The sequence below is a fragment of the Trematomus bernacchii genome, unplaced genomic scaffold, assembly GCF_902827165.1.
Source record: "Trematomus bernacchii unplaced genomic scaffold, fTreBer1.1, whole genome shotgun sequence".
Lineage (NCBI taxonomy): Eukaryota > Metazoa > Chordata > Actinopteri > Perciformes > Nototheniidae > Trematomus > Trematomus bernacchii.
Window position 1 is genome coordinate 8,096,104 of NW_022987513.1, and position 16,225 is coordinate 8,112,328.

The 16,225-nt window shown below is 40.5% G+C and overlaps 1 protein-coding gene across 2 annotated transcripts in view; it reads left to right on the forward strand.

Annotated features, from left to right (window-relative positions):
* The window catches only part of gria3a (glutamate receptor, ionotropic, AMPA 3a), a 76,512-nt gene that overhangs the window by 36,131 nt on the left and 24,156 nt on the right, over positions 1-16,225 (forward strand). For both annotated transcript variants that reach the window (XM_034114539.1, XM_034114547.1), the window contains exons 4-8: positions 1,692-1,879; positions 11,488-11,541; positions 11,715-11,876; positions 12,214-12,381; positions 14,050-14,154. In XM_034114539.1, the coding sequence (XP_033970430.1) occupies positions 1,692-1,879; positions 11,488-11,541; positions 11,715-11,876; positions 12,214-12,381; positions 14,050-14,154 (677 nt within the window). The remainder of the gene's footprint in view (positions 1-1,691; positions 1,880-11,487; positions 11,542-11,714; positions 11,877-12,213; positions 12,382-14,049; positions 14,155-16,225) is intronic.

Here is a 16,225-nt window from a genome sequence, read left to right on the forward strand (position 1 = left end):
GTATTGTATGAAAACACAGAATTTATTCAACACATTTTTGTTTTTCCCTTAAGTCTGTCAGGAGCATTAATATGGTACAAATATAACTGTAGACTAACTGAAGCTTGTGTTTATTAGTGTTATAATAATGAACATTAAAATGGATAGCAGCAGCAGTTAAAAGTGCTTTCACTGTAAAATCTGAAAGGCCACATGTTTTTTTAACCTTTTGGAGAAGTAACAAGACAGAATTATAGGACATTTTCCACAACCCAAGGTTGGATGTTATTACCTGTTTCAGTACAGAGGCACGTGGCTAACAGGACATGTGACAGTGTGTGTGTTTGTCCTCACATAACAGATATGTTGTTGAATCGGCTTCATGAAAGCTCAGCAGGAGGTTGTGGTTCACTGGAAAAATCCCAGTAATAAGACAGCTCACCTTCCTTTCAACAACAGCACCAACCACACATCCACATTCATGAAATGTCTGAAGAGAAGCTGATAATATCACATCTGAGTTTACTGTGACATCAGGTTAACAAATCAAATCAACAAGCTGTATGATTGAAGGTGTTTCCCCAGTGACCCCAGTATGCTGTTTCTGAAGGGAAATAATAGAGAATGTAAAAAGAAAAAGAAGCCTTATATTAGATGAAAGCTTTTTGGTCTCTCTTCCATTCAGCTTGAGTCACTGATGTCTCATTTTTGCTTATTTAGAAAGTGCCTTTGTGGCCCATCATGACAGCTGACCGTGTATCTGTAACCCCTTTAGTGAGCTATCAGTGGAACCATCCAAATTCCTGCAGGCATTTTGTGGCTTTTCAGTGTCGCTGCCCCGCCAGGTTACCGTCAGCTCAGCTTCTTCCTCTCATTTTCTGATTCATCCCACGGCACAGTGAGCGCTGCATTGGCAATTGTGCTCCTCAAACTGCTTGCAGTCCGTTTCACTTCATCTGCAGGAGCCTGTGCTACATGTCTTACTGTTGTGTCTTTGCTCCCTACTTGTGTTAACTCTAGCCTTAAATTATCCAGTTTTGAATTGCTGAGTGACGCAGGAAAGAGAGATAAGTGCGGTGACCTTCTGTGACACGCTGCTCAGGCAACATGGGACACAGCCATTTCCCAGTTATAATAGTTAGTTAATTACGCTCTGTAACCTCTCCGTCTTTCTTTATGTCTGCCACAGTTTTAACTTAATCTTTTGTGGGTACATCCACCTCTCTGTGGACTTCTCCGTCTTTTTTCCTGAATCTGCTTTGTCTGTCTTGTCTGCTTTCTTATTTCTAATCTGCTTGTTTCAGACAGAGATGTTTAATTAACGTACATTCACAAAACAAGAAAATCTGAGCATATTGTTCAGACTCATTTTCCCATCCATCTATATTCTATTGTCTAGAATCTCTTTGAATAACACCCACATGGATACGGATCAGACCTTATTATTCTGCAACCACTTGCTTCAATACCTTGTTTACCTGCTGTAAACATTCATTTTCTTTCTTACAAGGGGCTTTCATTGTGCAGATAAATATTTAATCGCTGCATCATGACTTTGTTAATAGCTGTAATAAAAATCTGTTAGACATTAAGCATGTTGAAAGCCAGAATACCCTCGCAGCCATTTGAAGTCTCGGCACAGCATTTACCTTCTGCTGTTCTCCGGCTGAAGACAGTTGTGTGATGGAGCTCTTCTCCCTCTGCTCCTCCAGGTTTTGCAATCCTCCAGGCAATCATGGAGTCAGCTGTTGCCAATAACTGGCAGGTGACAGCCCGCTCGGTGGGGAACATTGTGGATCCCATTGAGTACAGACGAATCATCGAGGAGATGGACCGCCGGCAGGAGAAACGCTTTCTCATTGACTGTGAGGTGGGGAGGATCAACTCCATACTGGAGCAGGTATGAAGCCAACACACATTACTAGTTCCTCCTGCTTAAGTTGTGAAAAATAACACACAGGAAACCAAATATCTGTCCTTGAAAACCCTTTGAGTGTCAGGGGACTGCGTGTTCCAGTGTTATTTGAAAAGGAGTAAACACTGTGTTTCTCTCACCTTTTGTCTCTAAACTGAAGCACTCACCTGCCTCTGTTCGCTCCGCACTTTTCATTTATTTAATTGTATTACCTTAAACACACAGAGTGCATCTTGATTGCCTCAGATCTTGAGGTTCTCATTTAGAAGACAACGTTAAAACAAGCGAGCACTCAATTCAGTTTTGTTATCTGTGTTTTTTTTTGCGCGCACGTTGTTTGAGGTCACCATGGGCTTAATTCACATGGAAGAATTAGACAGCCTCCTCATCCTTGTTTCCTAGGTGATCGTCAGCTACATTTTTCCCCACATGAGTCTAGATTCAGATTCAGTGTTTGCGAATGCGTGCTGCTCACTGTGGCCGCACCGCAGAGAGTACTTTATTGTCGAAAACGTATTAAATAAAGGTTAACTGGGATTTTGCTTACTTTCTCAGAAGATCATTAGTGCGCATTTGCCGGATTAGAAGCTACGTTGCACATTTGGTCACATCTCAGCCTGCACATGTTTTCAGAGTGTATCTCATGGTTTGTGCAGTTAAGTAGATGATTGAGTTTCTCATCTGTTTTACTTTTGCTTCGGGGAAATGGATGGTGTTTTAATTAGATGGATGATTGTTGATAATATCTCAATCTAGGAATGTGGTTGTTTATTAGTGTGAGCGGGGGATAGTTAGTTTTAAATGACACTTGGAATTGTGAATTTACATTTATGTGTATCCATATTTGATGACACAATATTATATGTTCATATTATCTCATATTTCAAGGCAAACCCAATGGTTAGAGGCTTGCAAATGTACTTGATTGTGACATAACTATTCACTGTAATTATGAGGGAGCTGGACTTCTATAGACTAGACAATTATATGTATGACTTGAAACCATCTAACCATTTTAGCACTGCACTATAGTGAAAGGGAGAGAAACTCTTCTGGAGGGAACTTTGGGATTTTAGCCTTTGCAGACCATTTACATGCACAAAAACCTGTATAACACACCCCTTTAAATGGCAATATACAGTACACTAGTTTAATGTAAGACTGTTCTTCTTAGAGAAAAATGTGGCTTAAATCAACCTCCTAACAGGTGACGTCTTAAACCTATACAAATAATAATGTCCTCTCTTACAAGGAAAAGCTAAAGCAGAATATGTTGTTATATTGCCCTTTGGATTAGGTTTTATACACTGTTACATTATTTTTGAAATTGTCTTACCAAGTGCAATAATACAATTACATGCAGATATCTATCATTTTTTGCTAATTGCTTTTGCCACTGTAGTTTCACTTGTAACGGGGCATAACGGGGGTATTTACACAAATGCTCAGCAGAGTAATGAGTTATTAAACCCGTTAAACCCACAAGTAGAGTTTGTTTTTGATGTGTGTGTGCTCATTTAAACCATTAATCCTGCACACATTTTAACCTTCTGTTCTCTGCTGAGATATTTGTGTGTAAAGGTGTCTGCCCTCTACATAATGATCTTCATTATTGCCGGCCTTATGAGTTTAACTCTGACCTTCACTGCACATCTGTCTTCATGTGGGGAATATTTTTTGTGACAGCACAGGACATTTTCATTAATAAAGGGAAGTTTCCTCCCTCCTGCCCTTCACGTTCATTTGAAGGATTTCTTCAAATGTTCTCAAATCGCCTGCATATTAGATTCAAGTTATCGAATCAGATAATGGCGATAGCTCTGTGTCACGTCAGGCGGATCCGATTGTAATCTCTTTACTGTGGCGGATAAATGCGAGTGGTGGCTTCGCAGGCAGCGTCTGTCGTACGAAGGTCTTTTAAGATGCTGGAGAGCGGCGAGGCAAGATATCTCTTGAGAATGATTCCTTATACAATCTGTGACATCAACACTTGCTTTAATGTAATATCAGCTCCCAGTGTAAGTAGGACACACTGTCCCATAACAGCAACAACAATGAGCCTACTATAAATAGCCTACCCTGGTAGCCTGAGGGAAGATCTCTCACAAAGGCAGGAGTGAGCAAATGCAACAAAGAGATCAGGCATCAGCAAGCAACCATTGTGGACTGGATTCATTTCATAACCAGTGTTAAGGATTTGACATCATACTACAACACTGTAATCATTACATTCAGCATTCAGGCTTTTGTTTTACCCAGTCAATTAATTTATAAACAGACACCCATCAATCATTTTCCTCGAATTTTGCCTGTATTAGCAGGTTTTGGTTTCTTCCTCCCCTGCTGGCTCTCTCACCGCCTTTCAAAGCATCAGTCTGCTCATCCCTTCACTAAAGTAAAGACGGGGCGATAAACACCTCTAAGGCTTCTCATCAATAATAGAAGTGCAGTGGATTTATAACTGTGCCAGAGGTCCAGTCACCTCCAGTCTCCCCCTCACAGTGGAGCGACAGAGGAAGAGTCAGGGAGAGGAAAAGAGAGAGCTTGTGGGAATTGAGCCATGTAGTGTGAGTCCGCCTGTCTAGTGCTGTGGAGGGAAACAGGAGGAGTGCTGAACACCCAGAGGTGCGCTGGAATTCCACACCCAGAGGGTAGGATAGTAAAACAGGATGCTGTGTTAGGGATGAGATTACATCTGGGTGGATGTTATTTATTCCTGTATGTGAATTGTAGCGTTGCACACGGTGTTGCGTAGGCATTGATTTAAAGGCCATGACATAACAAATGGTTTCAGTTTCATACATTTTAATTGTATTATATTTTTCTCGTTACATCATACATCTACAGCAAGGATTGTAGATATATGATGTAACTACTACAACTACTATTATTATATCAGGTCATTAGATTAATGCCAAAAGTAGCATGCTAACATGATCGCAATGACAATGCTTACATTCTAAGGTTATCAAGTAATAATTCTAATTTTCCATGTTTAGTTTATACATTTGCAAATGTGCAACCAACCCAAAGTGCAGCTGAGGTAAATTGATATCATTAGTTCAAAAAGAGAAGAATAAGAAAATATGCAAACGATGCTCAACAGTGATTTTGCTTAGAGATGGGAAATGCATTCAGTATTTTGTAAGGCTTTAATGATTTGGCGGGAAACATTAAATGTAAACAGGGAATACATTTAACCATTGCAAAGTAATCCATGTCAAACAAAACATGTCACTGCAGTTGAAACCAAAAACAAACTAAAGACCAAGAACATCTGAGTCTCTCTAATAAGTTGACCTGAGGCTACACTAAAATAATTAATAACACACATTTAGTTTTCCTTTGTAGTGTCCTCACTTCCCTATCTTTGTTCCTTGTTTCACATTCAAATAATAATGTGTAAGAGCAGAATTAACTACATTTTCCTGCAATTAAACCACAACAACAAGACAACTATCTGTACTTAGACCTTAATTTCCTGTCTTTTACTTCCATTACAAACAAGAAAACATGGCTATTGAAGAAAGAAAAACATTGAGTATAAAAGAGGACACTTTTGTGGAGTCTTCTTTGTAACCCAGCATCCAAAGGAGACCCTAGAGGAGCCTGAGTTGAAAGCAACACAAAATGAAAAACAACATCAAACACAAGTAAGCAGGAGATTTGGCAAGTGCACAAATGTAACAAGGAAAGCAAGGGCACAACTTCATACACATCATTTTTTAGAGGTTGGCATTCAATTAGAAGATTGTATTCAAAGTGTGTAGCTGATGGCAACAGAAAGAGGAAGAACCATCATGCTGCACCGACATTCTTATAAATTAAACGCTCATATTGAAATTAATTAATTGAATACCGAATAAAGGTCATGTTTTAATGCTACATAACAATTTCAATGAAAATAACTGAATTGAGCATACCATATGTTTAAAGTTCCTTCAAAAGTCTGAAATTGAATTCATATTGTGTAATATAATTTGCAAAAAGGCAGACAGGAGTCTCATAATAATCTACTATCCATCCAAAGTGTCATCTTTAGGGTAAGGGCTGAAAAAAACAAGGACTTTGGAGCAATGAGTGATACACAGCCATGTCCTTATTTTTTCCTTAAAGGTGGGGTAGGTAATTTTGGAGAAACCAGCTCGAGTGCGCTAGAATTTGAAAATACACAGCCGGAACAAATCTGCCACTTCCTTATAGAGCCCCTCCTCCAACACACACGAACGCGCACATGACCAATGAGGGCGCGAGATAAGTTTGTGCACAGATGGAAGGCTGACAGGCAGGTAGGCCATCCAGTTATTTTAGCCGGGCCGGCTAAAATGATTGGTTGTACTTTTTACAGTACTACAGCTTCCACAGATGACATTTTTTTTATGGATTTTTTGTCAAAGTACTTAAGATATTCATTGCTATCGGGATGTTAAGAGCATTCCATGGAATATAACAAAAAGTGTATCTCGAGCCGGTTTCTCAAACTTACCTACCCCACCTTTAATGAACTTCTTTGACAGTTCAACCCCTCCTCGCATCATTCCCTGTTTGGAGTAGCATAACAATAATGATTTGACTGTTGAAAAGGCTCAGTCATCAACCTTAGGATGCCCGCTCCACTTCTGAAGATGGCAGATGACAAATCACTGTAACAAAGATAAGCCTCCATCAGTGGGAAGAGAGTCAAATCCTGTGGAAGGCGCCTGGGCAGACCGCCAGCTCCGCACAGGACTGTGGCTCCAGTCTGCTTAATTAGAGTCCGCTCCCTCAGGAATATTTAGGCTGATAGTGCTTTAGCTCGGCACGGCTCAGGCCTGCTTCAAACAGCACATCACAGAGTCGCTCATGCAGACAGACGGGCAGGAGGAGCCCTGTCGATGGACAAATAAAGATAATTGGGACCTGAGAAAACTGCTCTCTGCTGTCCCCCCTCCTGTCTCCTGCACAGCAGTCAGAGAGGGCCCCATGTGCCTGATTAAATCCTCAGAGAGGGGAATACTAATGTATAGATGTATAAATCTCTAGGCTGGCTTTATTTGATTAATCTAATTGCATTACGCTGAAGAGGGTTGGAAGAGCGTTTGCTGTGTTTTGTGCAGAGTTTGGTCATGATTTGAAGATTGGACAACCATTTTGGATTTGGGGTCTAAAGTTAGGAAATGTTTAAAGTTTTTCTGGGAAAAGAGAGACTCTAAAGTATGTATGTTAAAGGTCCCATTACATGGCAATTTTTTACTGATCATAATTTCATTGTTGAGGTCTACTAGAATAGATTTACATTGTTCAATGTTCCAAAATCACATTGGTTTCTCATACAGCATCTCTGTATAGTATGTGTATTCACTCTCTGTCCTAAACGGCTTGTTGGAGCTCCTGCCCCCCCCCTCCCTATGAGCCCACTGTGCTCTGATTGGTCAGCTCGCCCACTCTGTTCTGATGAGTCCACCACCGTTACAGCGGAACATCAATGTTTATGTGTTACAATGGCGTTTGTTAGCAACCAGAAAATGACACCAGTAATGACAAACGGATGAGAATGCTGCGTGGGGTCTGGGTGCCGTGTTGGCGGGACGTTGCGGGGCTCGTTGCTCCGCCCTTTGAGGCTCGAGGAGCGGACAGTGTGAGCTGGATTACTGGTGTTGTTTCCTGGTTGCTGCATGGGAGTCTGCGAGACAGCGAGACACCGCGGAACTCAGCCTGAGCACACACATACACTCACAGCCAGGCTGTTCGCCACACAGTTCGCCACACACTCACAGCCTGAGAAAATATAAGGCTGAGTGAGTGTGTGTGTGTGAGGATTGGTCCATTTGCACCTGGGTACATCACTATACTCAGGAAGAAAAACATGGTAAAATATAAATCTCCAACGAGGCGTTCTGGGTCAGCATAGACAGGTCTTTTCTGTGTTAGAGTTTTACTCGCTACAGGGTGTACTTTGAGGGTTTGTGACTTTGCAGACCGTTTACATGCAGAAAAAGTTACACAACACACAAGGGGACGGGTAATAACCGGAAAAGCATGACATGGGACCTTTAAATAGCGTCAGCCAGTTAGCTTAGCTAAATACTTTTTTATTATGATTTATTTTGTCCTTTTTGGATTCAAGATTCAAGGCTTTATTGTCATTAGCACAGTAGCTGTAGAAATGGCAATGAAAATCTTGAGTCACAGGCTTCTCCAACAGTGCAACATGAATATAGGACATAACAAATCAAACAGATAAAATAGTGCAAGAGAATGTTTTAACAGAGCATCCCTGAGGTAGGACTCAAAAAAGAGTTGTAATACATAAACTGACATTTAAAAAAGAAGGGCCATTGTAACAGAGCAAGGTCAGTTATAGATGAACATATTAATGGCATTTTTCTGTAGCACTCCATTAAAACACCACCGTTTTGCTACAACAACCAATCTCCCTAAATTAAATAGCTCACCTTTTTAAACCTGCATTTTTACATATTTTTTGCTAGCATGCAGTCTGCAGGATGAAACCATGGAGGAATGTGTTTCATGTCTCTCATGTGAGTGTTTCATGTCTCTCATGTGAGTGTTTATCAAGCAAAATAGGCACCAACTCTTAAAAACGTTGCTCCACAGCGCTACAAGTGGTCAAACATTGCACATTTCAGTTATAAATAGGGTTGTCCTTTTCTCATTCATAAGGAAATGTCACGGGGACAGGGATTACATATCAACCAAAGAACAACACCTTTAGGAGATGTTTATATGATTCAGCGTTCTTCATATTAGATCCACTTTGGACGGTTCCCCGATGAGAACATAGAACAAAGCTGACAGGGCATGGCACTTAGACCACTATCCTTTCCCTTCGATGAGCATTACAGATGTAGGAGGCAGTGAGTCCAATCAGAGCTGCGGGCTTCTTCTCACTTACAGCCTGCAGGTCTCTATTCCCCCAAGCAGTTTGAAGAAGCCTTTTTGTTAGAAATGGATTTTGACAGAGTAGGAGATGTCGTGGGACAATAAAAGTGCCCGTCTCTCAGTTGGTGTAGTGCCTGACCTCATCCTCTTCCCGGTGCTTTCACATACTCACATAAAGAGATTCTCCCAGAGGACCATGAAACTGGAGCATCAGGATCCTACAAATATTTGTAATGCCCAGATGCTTTTTCAAGAAGATCACTGCTAACAGAAGGATGGAGTAAATCCTACAGAAATGGAAATGATATCATTATTTACAAAACATGTATTATTCTCATTCAAAGGCAGAACAATTGCACTTTTAATGTAGCTTGTTTATGTTTTAGATTCGGTGGACATTATTATTTTTCCCATTTAGTTTATTTACAAAGGGATTACTGAAGAATGCAACTGTATTAGTATAAAATACATTATGTAAATGTAATGCCAATGTACAACCGTAGTCTCTAGGCAGGTAATAATACACATTAACATTACAAGCCACAATATACAAGTACAAATATACAATACACAAAGTAAAAAGGACCAAACACATAGTTATGCTAACATGAATTGATGTGTTTTATTCAACTGAATAATGAAACTATTTAAGTTTTCTGATTAGAATCTGTTGAATATCACAAATGTAACTCCATAGTTTATTTGTAGATATTATATCCTTCAGTTTTTTTGATGTTCACAATGAAACACAGTGAAGTATTATGTAAAGTGAAAGTGAGAGCACAGTGTTCTTTGTACTGTATCATAGCTTGTGCAGTTTTGAGTTAGGTCTGGTTCACTGACTGATTGTGTGAATACAAACATGCTCAAAATACCAGATGCAGCTCTCAGGGACTTCCTTTTCAGGTTGTCTTAAAATAAACACTTGACACAAAAACAAAGTGTTACATCTGTCAACGAGGTGTGCATGAAAGTGTATAAAATCAACAGTGATTGACTGAAGAAATATGGCCCTTTGGATGCTCAGCGCTTTACACTTAGTCTTGAAATCCATGCATGAAATGTTTGGGATATTTAAAATAAACTTCATTCAACTTTAGCCTCTGTTGTTACTCACCAGTAGAACGCCAAACAAAAGAGAAACTGCTGCCACACCATCGTTTCTGTTTTTGTTTAGCTTGTAGCTACAGCAAGCATTACATGTTTACAGTGGATTATTTCCCAACAGCTGAACGCGGGTTTAGTCAGAAACAGCAGTCGAGGTGACACATTTGGATGCTCATATAGAAGTGTGAAGTCTTGTGCTTTCTGCCTGAGAGTGCTGGTGACGAACGGCGGTTGTAGCCAGTCACTCGAGGCGCTGCAGCTTCATTAAATGCTCGCTGTGTTGCTCCACTTGGGTCACTGCGGCTCCCTCTCCCTCACATGGGTGAAAAGCAAATGACAAAGCTTTTCAAGACAATTTGGAAAAGCTGAAATGCTTCCAGGAATTTCTTTTGGCTTATGAGGAAAACGTAGGATGTGGGAGGCTTTCAGAGTCAGCGGTGAGAGGTGCAAAATGTCAAACACAATGAAATCATTTGAGCATTTCCGATTAGGATAATTGGATTTATTGTTGAAATTTGTGAGCGAGAATAAGCCGGTCGGAGGGGCAACCTTGGAGCATCAAGGACATTCCCTCTCTAGAGACAATTACAAGACATTTAGGCAGGAGAAGGCAGGAGAGTTTAAAGTGCAGGTGTAAATGGAAGCACAGGTGTGAGAATGCATGCACTGAATACAAACCAAACAATTAATACTTCTTTGTCTGCCATGCCTAAATGAAAAACACTGGAAATATACCACAGGGATGCATGTCTTTGTGTCAGTGCGGTAGTGAAATTTCTCATCTGTATTCAAGTCCTCTATACAATCTCTCCAACATGATACCACTATAATTTTGGACATTCAACATTTAGCGGATTTCAGTGCCTGAGTACACTTATAACTAAACTGTGGGGGAGTGTAGAAAGTGAAAAGACAGGGAGGGAAACAAATGCAACTATCCACCCCCACAGTATATTTTTGAAGCTCTGTACTCTGCGATGGAGGATGGAGGATGGGAGGATGGGAGGATGGAGAGAGATATTTAGAGGGAAAGAGAGTGCATGCAAAAGAGTGAGGTGGCGAACAAGTTTAAAGATATCAGCGAGTGCAGCTTTCTCCACGTCTGCTCGGTCAGACAGGTGCTGAGAGAGAGAGAGAGAGAGAGAGAGAGAGAGAGAGAGAGGAGAGAGAGAGAGAGAGAGAGAGAGAGAGAGAGAGAGAGAGAGAGAGAGAGAGAGAGAGAGAGAGAGAGAGAGAGAGAGAGAGAGAGAGAGAGAGAGAGAGAGAGAGAGAGAGAGAGAGAGAGAGAGAGAGAGAGAGAGAGAGAGAGAGTTTTGCTGGAGCCTTGACCTTATTTTACAAGTTGAAGTTAATGGAAAGGAACAAGCGCTGTCATCACAGTTTCTCCCCTCTCTGTGTGTGTCTCATACAAACACACACAAATGTAAAAAGTCACACGCTCCCTCTCCCTCACGGCCTTGCCTCTCCCTTCATTCCTTTTTTTTTTCTTCTACCAACCGTTATAAAATTAAAGGTCTTTGTCATTTCTGATTCTCAGCCCTCTCTAAATGTTCTCGGCGTTATGAGATTGTGACTCATTGTGTGTTTCCTCCTGTGACTTGTAGGTGGTGACCTCGGGAAAAAACGGCAGAGGATACCATTATATACTCGCCAACCTGGTGAGCACAACATTGCTGGCTGTGATGCAATGCATAGAAATACTCTCAATCTATGGTTTTGATAGACATTTAAGTGCAGCAATAAGTGAAGGATGGGCAAGCTAGAGCATTTCTTTCTCAGTTGCTAATGATCCCCCGCTCTACTACCAGCCATTTGTGCTCTTTGCTCCCAGGGGTTTTCCAACATGAGCCTGGACAGGGTGACTTCTGGTGGAGCCAACATCACAGGCTTCCAGATCATCAACCCAGACAGCCCCATCGTCCAGCAGTTCCTCCAGCGCTGGGAGCGCCTGGATGAAAGAGAATTTCCAGAAGCCAAAAACACTCCATTGAAGGTCAGTAAGGCAGAGCTGGCGATGCTGCAGTTACATTTTATTTCACTTCTTCAAAGACACTTGTTCTCCCCCACTACTTCCTCCGAGTCTTAAAGTAGTAACTCTCTATGTCAATCTCCATCTTTTCTTAAATAACTTGTCGTCTGCTTGCCCTTGAATAAAGGCGTCTTTCATACTCGCACCGTTTTGATGTCAGTTCTACTGCGAGGCTTTGATTTTTCAGCAGCAGTGTGTACAGAAGCAGTGCTTCTGTGATGATAACCTTGCTTTGATAGCTGTGAAGGGTGCATGACGTCAGCGGTGCGTCACCGGGGTTTCTTGTGGCCTTTTGTCTCAGTACACATCAGCGTTGACCCACGATGCCATCCTCGTGATCGCCGAGGCCTTCCGGTACCTTCGACGGCAGCGAGTGGACGTGTCCCGCAGGGGGAGCGCGGGCGACTGCCTCGCCAACCCCGCTGTGCCCTGGAGCCAAGGCATCGACATAGAGAGAGCCCTCAAGATGGTAGGACTGAGGGCGATCACTGTCTCCCTGAACTGCTTTGCTTTTTTATTTGAATGACTGTCTAATATTTGCTTTACATCACTTCACTTATATTCTGCTTCAAACGTTTTCAATTGAACTGTATGGACATTTACATTTTAAATATCCTTAATAAATGGTAAATTGATAGTTCATTACACTTTAGTTTTTTGTTATTTTACTGAATAAAATGACATTTTATAATATTTAACTAATATTTAAGATGGTAAAGTTTATGTTATTTTAACTATTTATTGTTGCGCACATTATGCCATTTTATATATTGTATAAGGTAGTTGTTAATGATTATCAAAATATGTTTAAAAGTTAAATGAAATAGTAAAACGTCAGTAAAATTATGGACCAGATAACACTTTGTTGATTAATTGGTTAAACGTCTGTAGGATGACAAATATAAAGTTGACAGTGAGCAGTGGCGGCGCCAGGGTATTTTTGTTGGGTAATCTATGGTAGGGCTAACCCATACAGTGGTGGTGCTCAAGTCAGTATTTGCAATGTAATTACATACACGCTATATCGCCCCCCGTGAAACAGTGAAATGCCACACGTGAGGTTTAGATTATTTCCCTTTCTCAATCAAAATGGAACTGTATGAAATAAAACGGCACATTTGTCTTATAGTAAATAAAAAGGGATCACTGTGAACGGACGTATGATAGTACACGTTGAAGATCCAATAGGGATACTGAATGGCGGTTCCGATTGATCTCAATCAGTAATGCATGACGCAGACCCAACGTTTCGTTGCTCTGATTGGCTGTAGGTCTATTCAAATTGCATTCGGAGGCATTTTGATCTGACCGCGGCCGCGCTGATATTATAACGCCAGAGAATTTCCACACCTTTAGTGTATAAAACTCCCCCACTACTTAGACTATTCCTTGCACCCCTCTTCTATAAGCCCGAATGGTCTCAACCATATTGCATCAGTAAGGTGCACTTGTTGTTACAGCAGGATCAGTTTGTGTGTTGTGGACACGACCCGTATATTTTCGCAATCCGTGTTCTCAACATTTTGCATTTAGCTTATTATTTAATTGAATTTGCTTACTTTAACATCACTTTTCATGGTGGGGCTAAGGTGGGGCTAAGCCATTTCTTGGTATGGCTGTAGCCTACCCCAGCCATACCCTGGCGCCGCCACTGACAGTGAGGACTATAATAACTTTTTAAATGGTTATAATTCACTTTAAAAGCATTTATAAACATTATTTAATTGGGTAGTTAATACTTTACCAAATTATATTTTAAACCAGAATCTATTTATTACCCATGAAAACCATTAACAAAGAATTAATAAAGCATATAACATATTAAGCTGTATCGTCTCTCATCAGCTATGATACTATATCATTTATAAATTAATTATTTCATATTACACAGACATTTTATCATTTCAAATAGTTATTCACCTTTTTTAAATGTTATTCTTCAAAGTTTTTTTACAATTACATTCATGAACATTCAATGTATTATTTATTATGATGTTATTAAAACGTGTTACCTCCAGAACCTTATTTAATTTAATATATCACATTTGTAAGACCGTTAATACACCATCAATCATCAAGACCATTCAATGCATGTTTACATATGAAGTATTATCCTTATTTTCTTGGTGCCTGGCAGGTCCAAGTACAAGGTATGACAGGACACATCCAGTTTGACACATTTGGCCGCCGCTCTAATTACACTATTGAAGTGTACGAGATGAAGGCTGCTGGCCCCCGTAAGGTAAGTGGGCACACAGCCTCTCCTTCATAATTTAATTAATGTGTAATGAAAAATCACCGAGCTGGATTAGCATATGTAATAGATATACGTGATGTATGTTTGGAATCCACAAACATTAATATAGTCACTTTAAGCAGCTCTGTGACGGGAGTTTACTTACTTGGCATGTTGGCACAAGTAGTAACGTTGGTTTTAATTTGGACAGAAGCTGCCAGTAGCCAGTCTTGCAAAACCAGCCCAAATAATTTGAGCTAACATCCCCTCTGAGATTTGTATCTGAAAAACATCCACTGAAAATAAACCGAGCCATGAAGATTGAAGCTTAACCAATCTGCATCTCTGGGGAGCGGCAGTTAGGATTATGACATGGCTCAAAACTCGGATACATCACTTACAGCCACTTAAATACATGTTGTAGCCAAAAAGTGAGGTATTAATTTACTACTGCCTATTTATTGCCTCTCACTTATTCAGAACCAGATTACAGTTGATTATTTAGAAGAACCTTGGTGTTTCCAAAGAGCTACCAGGTGGTTCCATCTTTAAATGTTGACGCTGAATCCAGTGACATCTGTCCAATCAGGTATCTGAAGCATCAGTATGGATGAATTGCATAAAGCAAATGCCTTTTGTCAGAAAACAAAGCTCAGTGTAAGGTGTGGGCTCACTTTGGAAGATTATAAGCATCTGATATGCAGTGTTTGTGATGTATATGTGTTCAGTCCAGTTGTTTTCCTCTCGGGAAACGTTCAATATGGCATAACATTCTCGATTAAAACTCAATAAGGACGCTGCTAGGTGGGTTAGCTGCTCTTGTAAGGCACCTGAATTAAAGTGCATTTTTATTTTGTTCTACAGCATAAAGAGCAGCTATGTAAATTCGATTTCTCCACTTTTAAATATCCAGAATGGAGGAAATGTAACATTTTGTTTATGCAAATCTGCAAATTACAAGGTTCTTAACAACACAATCTAAATACAACAATACAACACAAAGAACATAGCACTGTAAAAGAGGATAGATTATAATATTTTTTTTTCCATGTATTAGAGATTAAGAAAAGAGATACACACTAGGAGAGCTGCAACACACAGTAGTGTTTCCATTTGTCAACAGACATGAACAGGAAACATTGGTTTGTGCCTTGGCTTGCTAAACAAACAAGCAAACGACCGGGTAGAATTGCAATCGATCAAGATAGACATTTAGCAATTCATCTTGACAGCTGTATCGCTTGTCAATGTCTGTTTGTTTAGAAGCTTAATGATTTGGTTATTTTCTTCAATACCACTAACAAAATACTATCTATCCCCTCATTAGCCTGTAAACGACACTTACCAGAGCAAGTCTACTAACTGTAAAGTGCATTGACCTGCCACCATGGAAACCTAAAGCTAAAAGAATCTCTCTAATATATATCCAATGTTTTATTTTTTCAACTTTAAAAATGTTTAATTATTATTGGAAAGAAAAGCTAGTTTCAGTTGGACTTTTGATGATTTATCTCCATATTCTGAGGGAGTCACTGCACCCACTTGATCCCTTAGCGCTGTGATTGGACTTGGTATAAAGGGGAAAATAATCCTGGCGCGCACACACACACACACACACACACACACACACACACACACACACACACACACACACACACACACACACACACACACACACACACACACACACACACACACACACACACACACACACACACACACACACACACACACACACACACACACAGAGTGCTGTGGCTTGGCTAGCTCCTCGACCCTGACCTCTGACAAGGTCCCTACAAAAGCTGGCACCCAAAAGGAAGTGGCCCCATACTGTCACATAGTTCAGCTCACATGGCAACATGCATCACAGCGGCCCGCGCACCCAGACTCAGTGTGAGACAATCCGCAGTGACAACAGAGTGAGTATTGTGCTTCATACAGTAGCTACCACCAGTGGGAGACGGCGGTTTCTTCATAGCCGAATGCAACAAAAGAAAAGACAACAAAGCCACTGGAATCATCCCAGGTTTAGTAGATAGAGACCAGTGTTTGTTTTTGTGCTACATTATTCTGA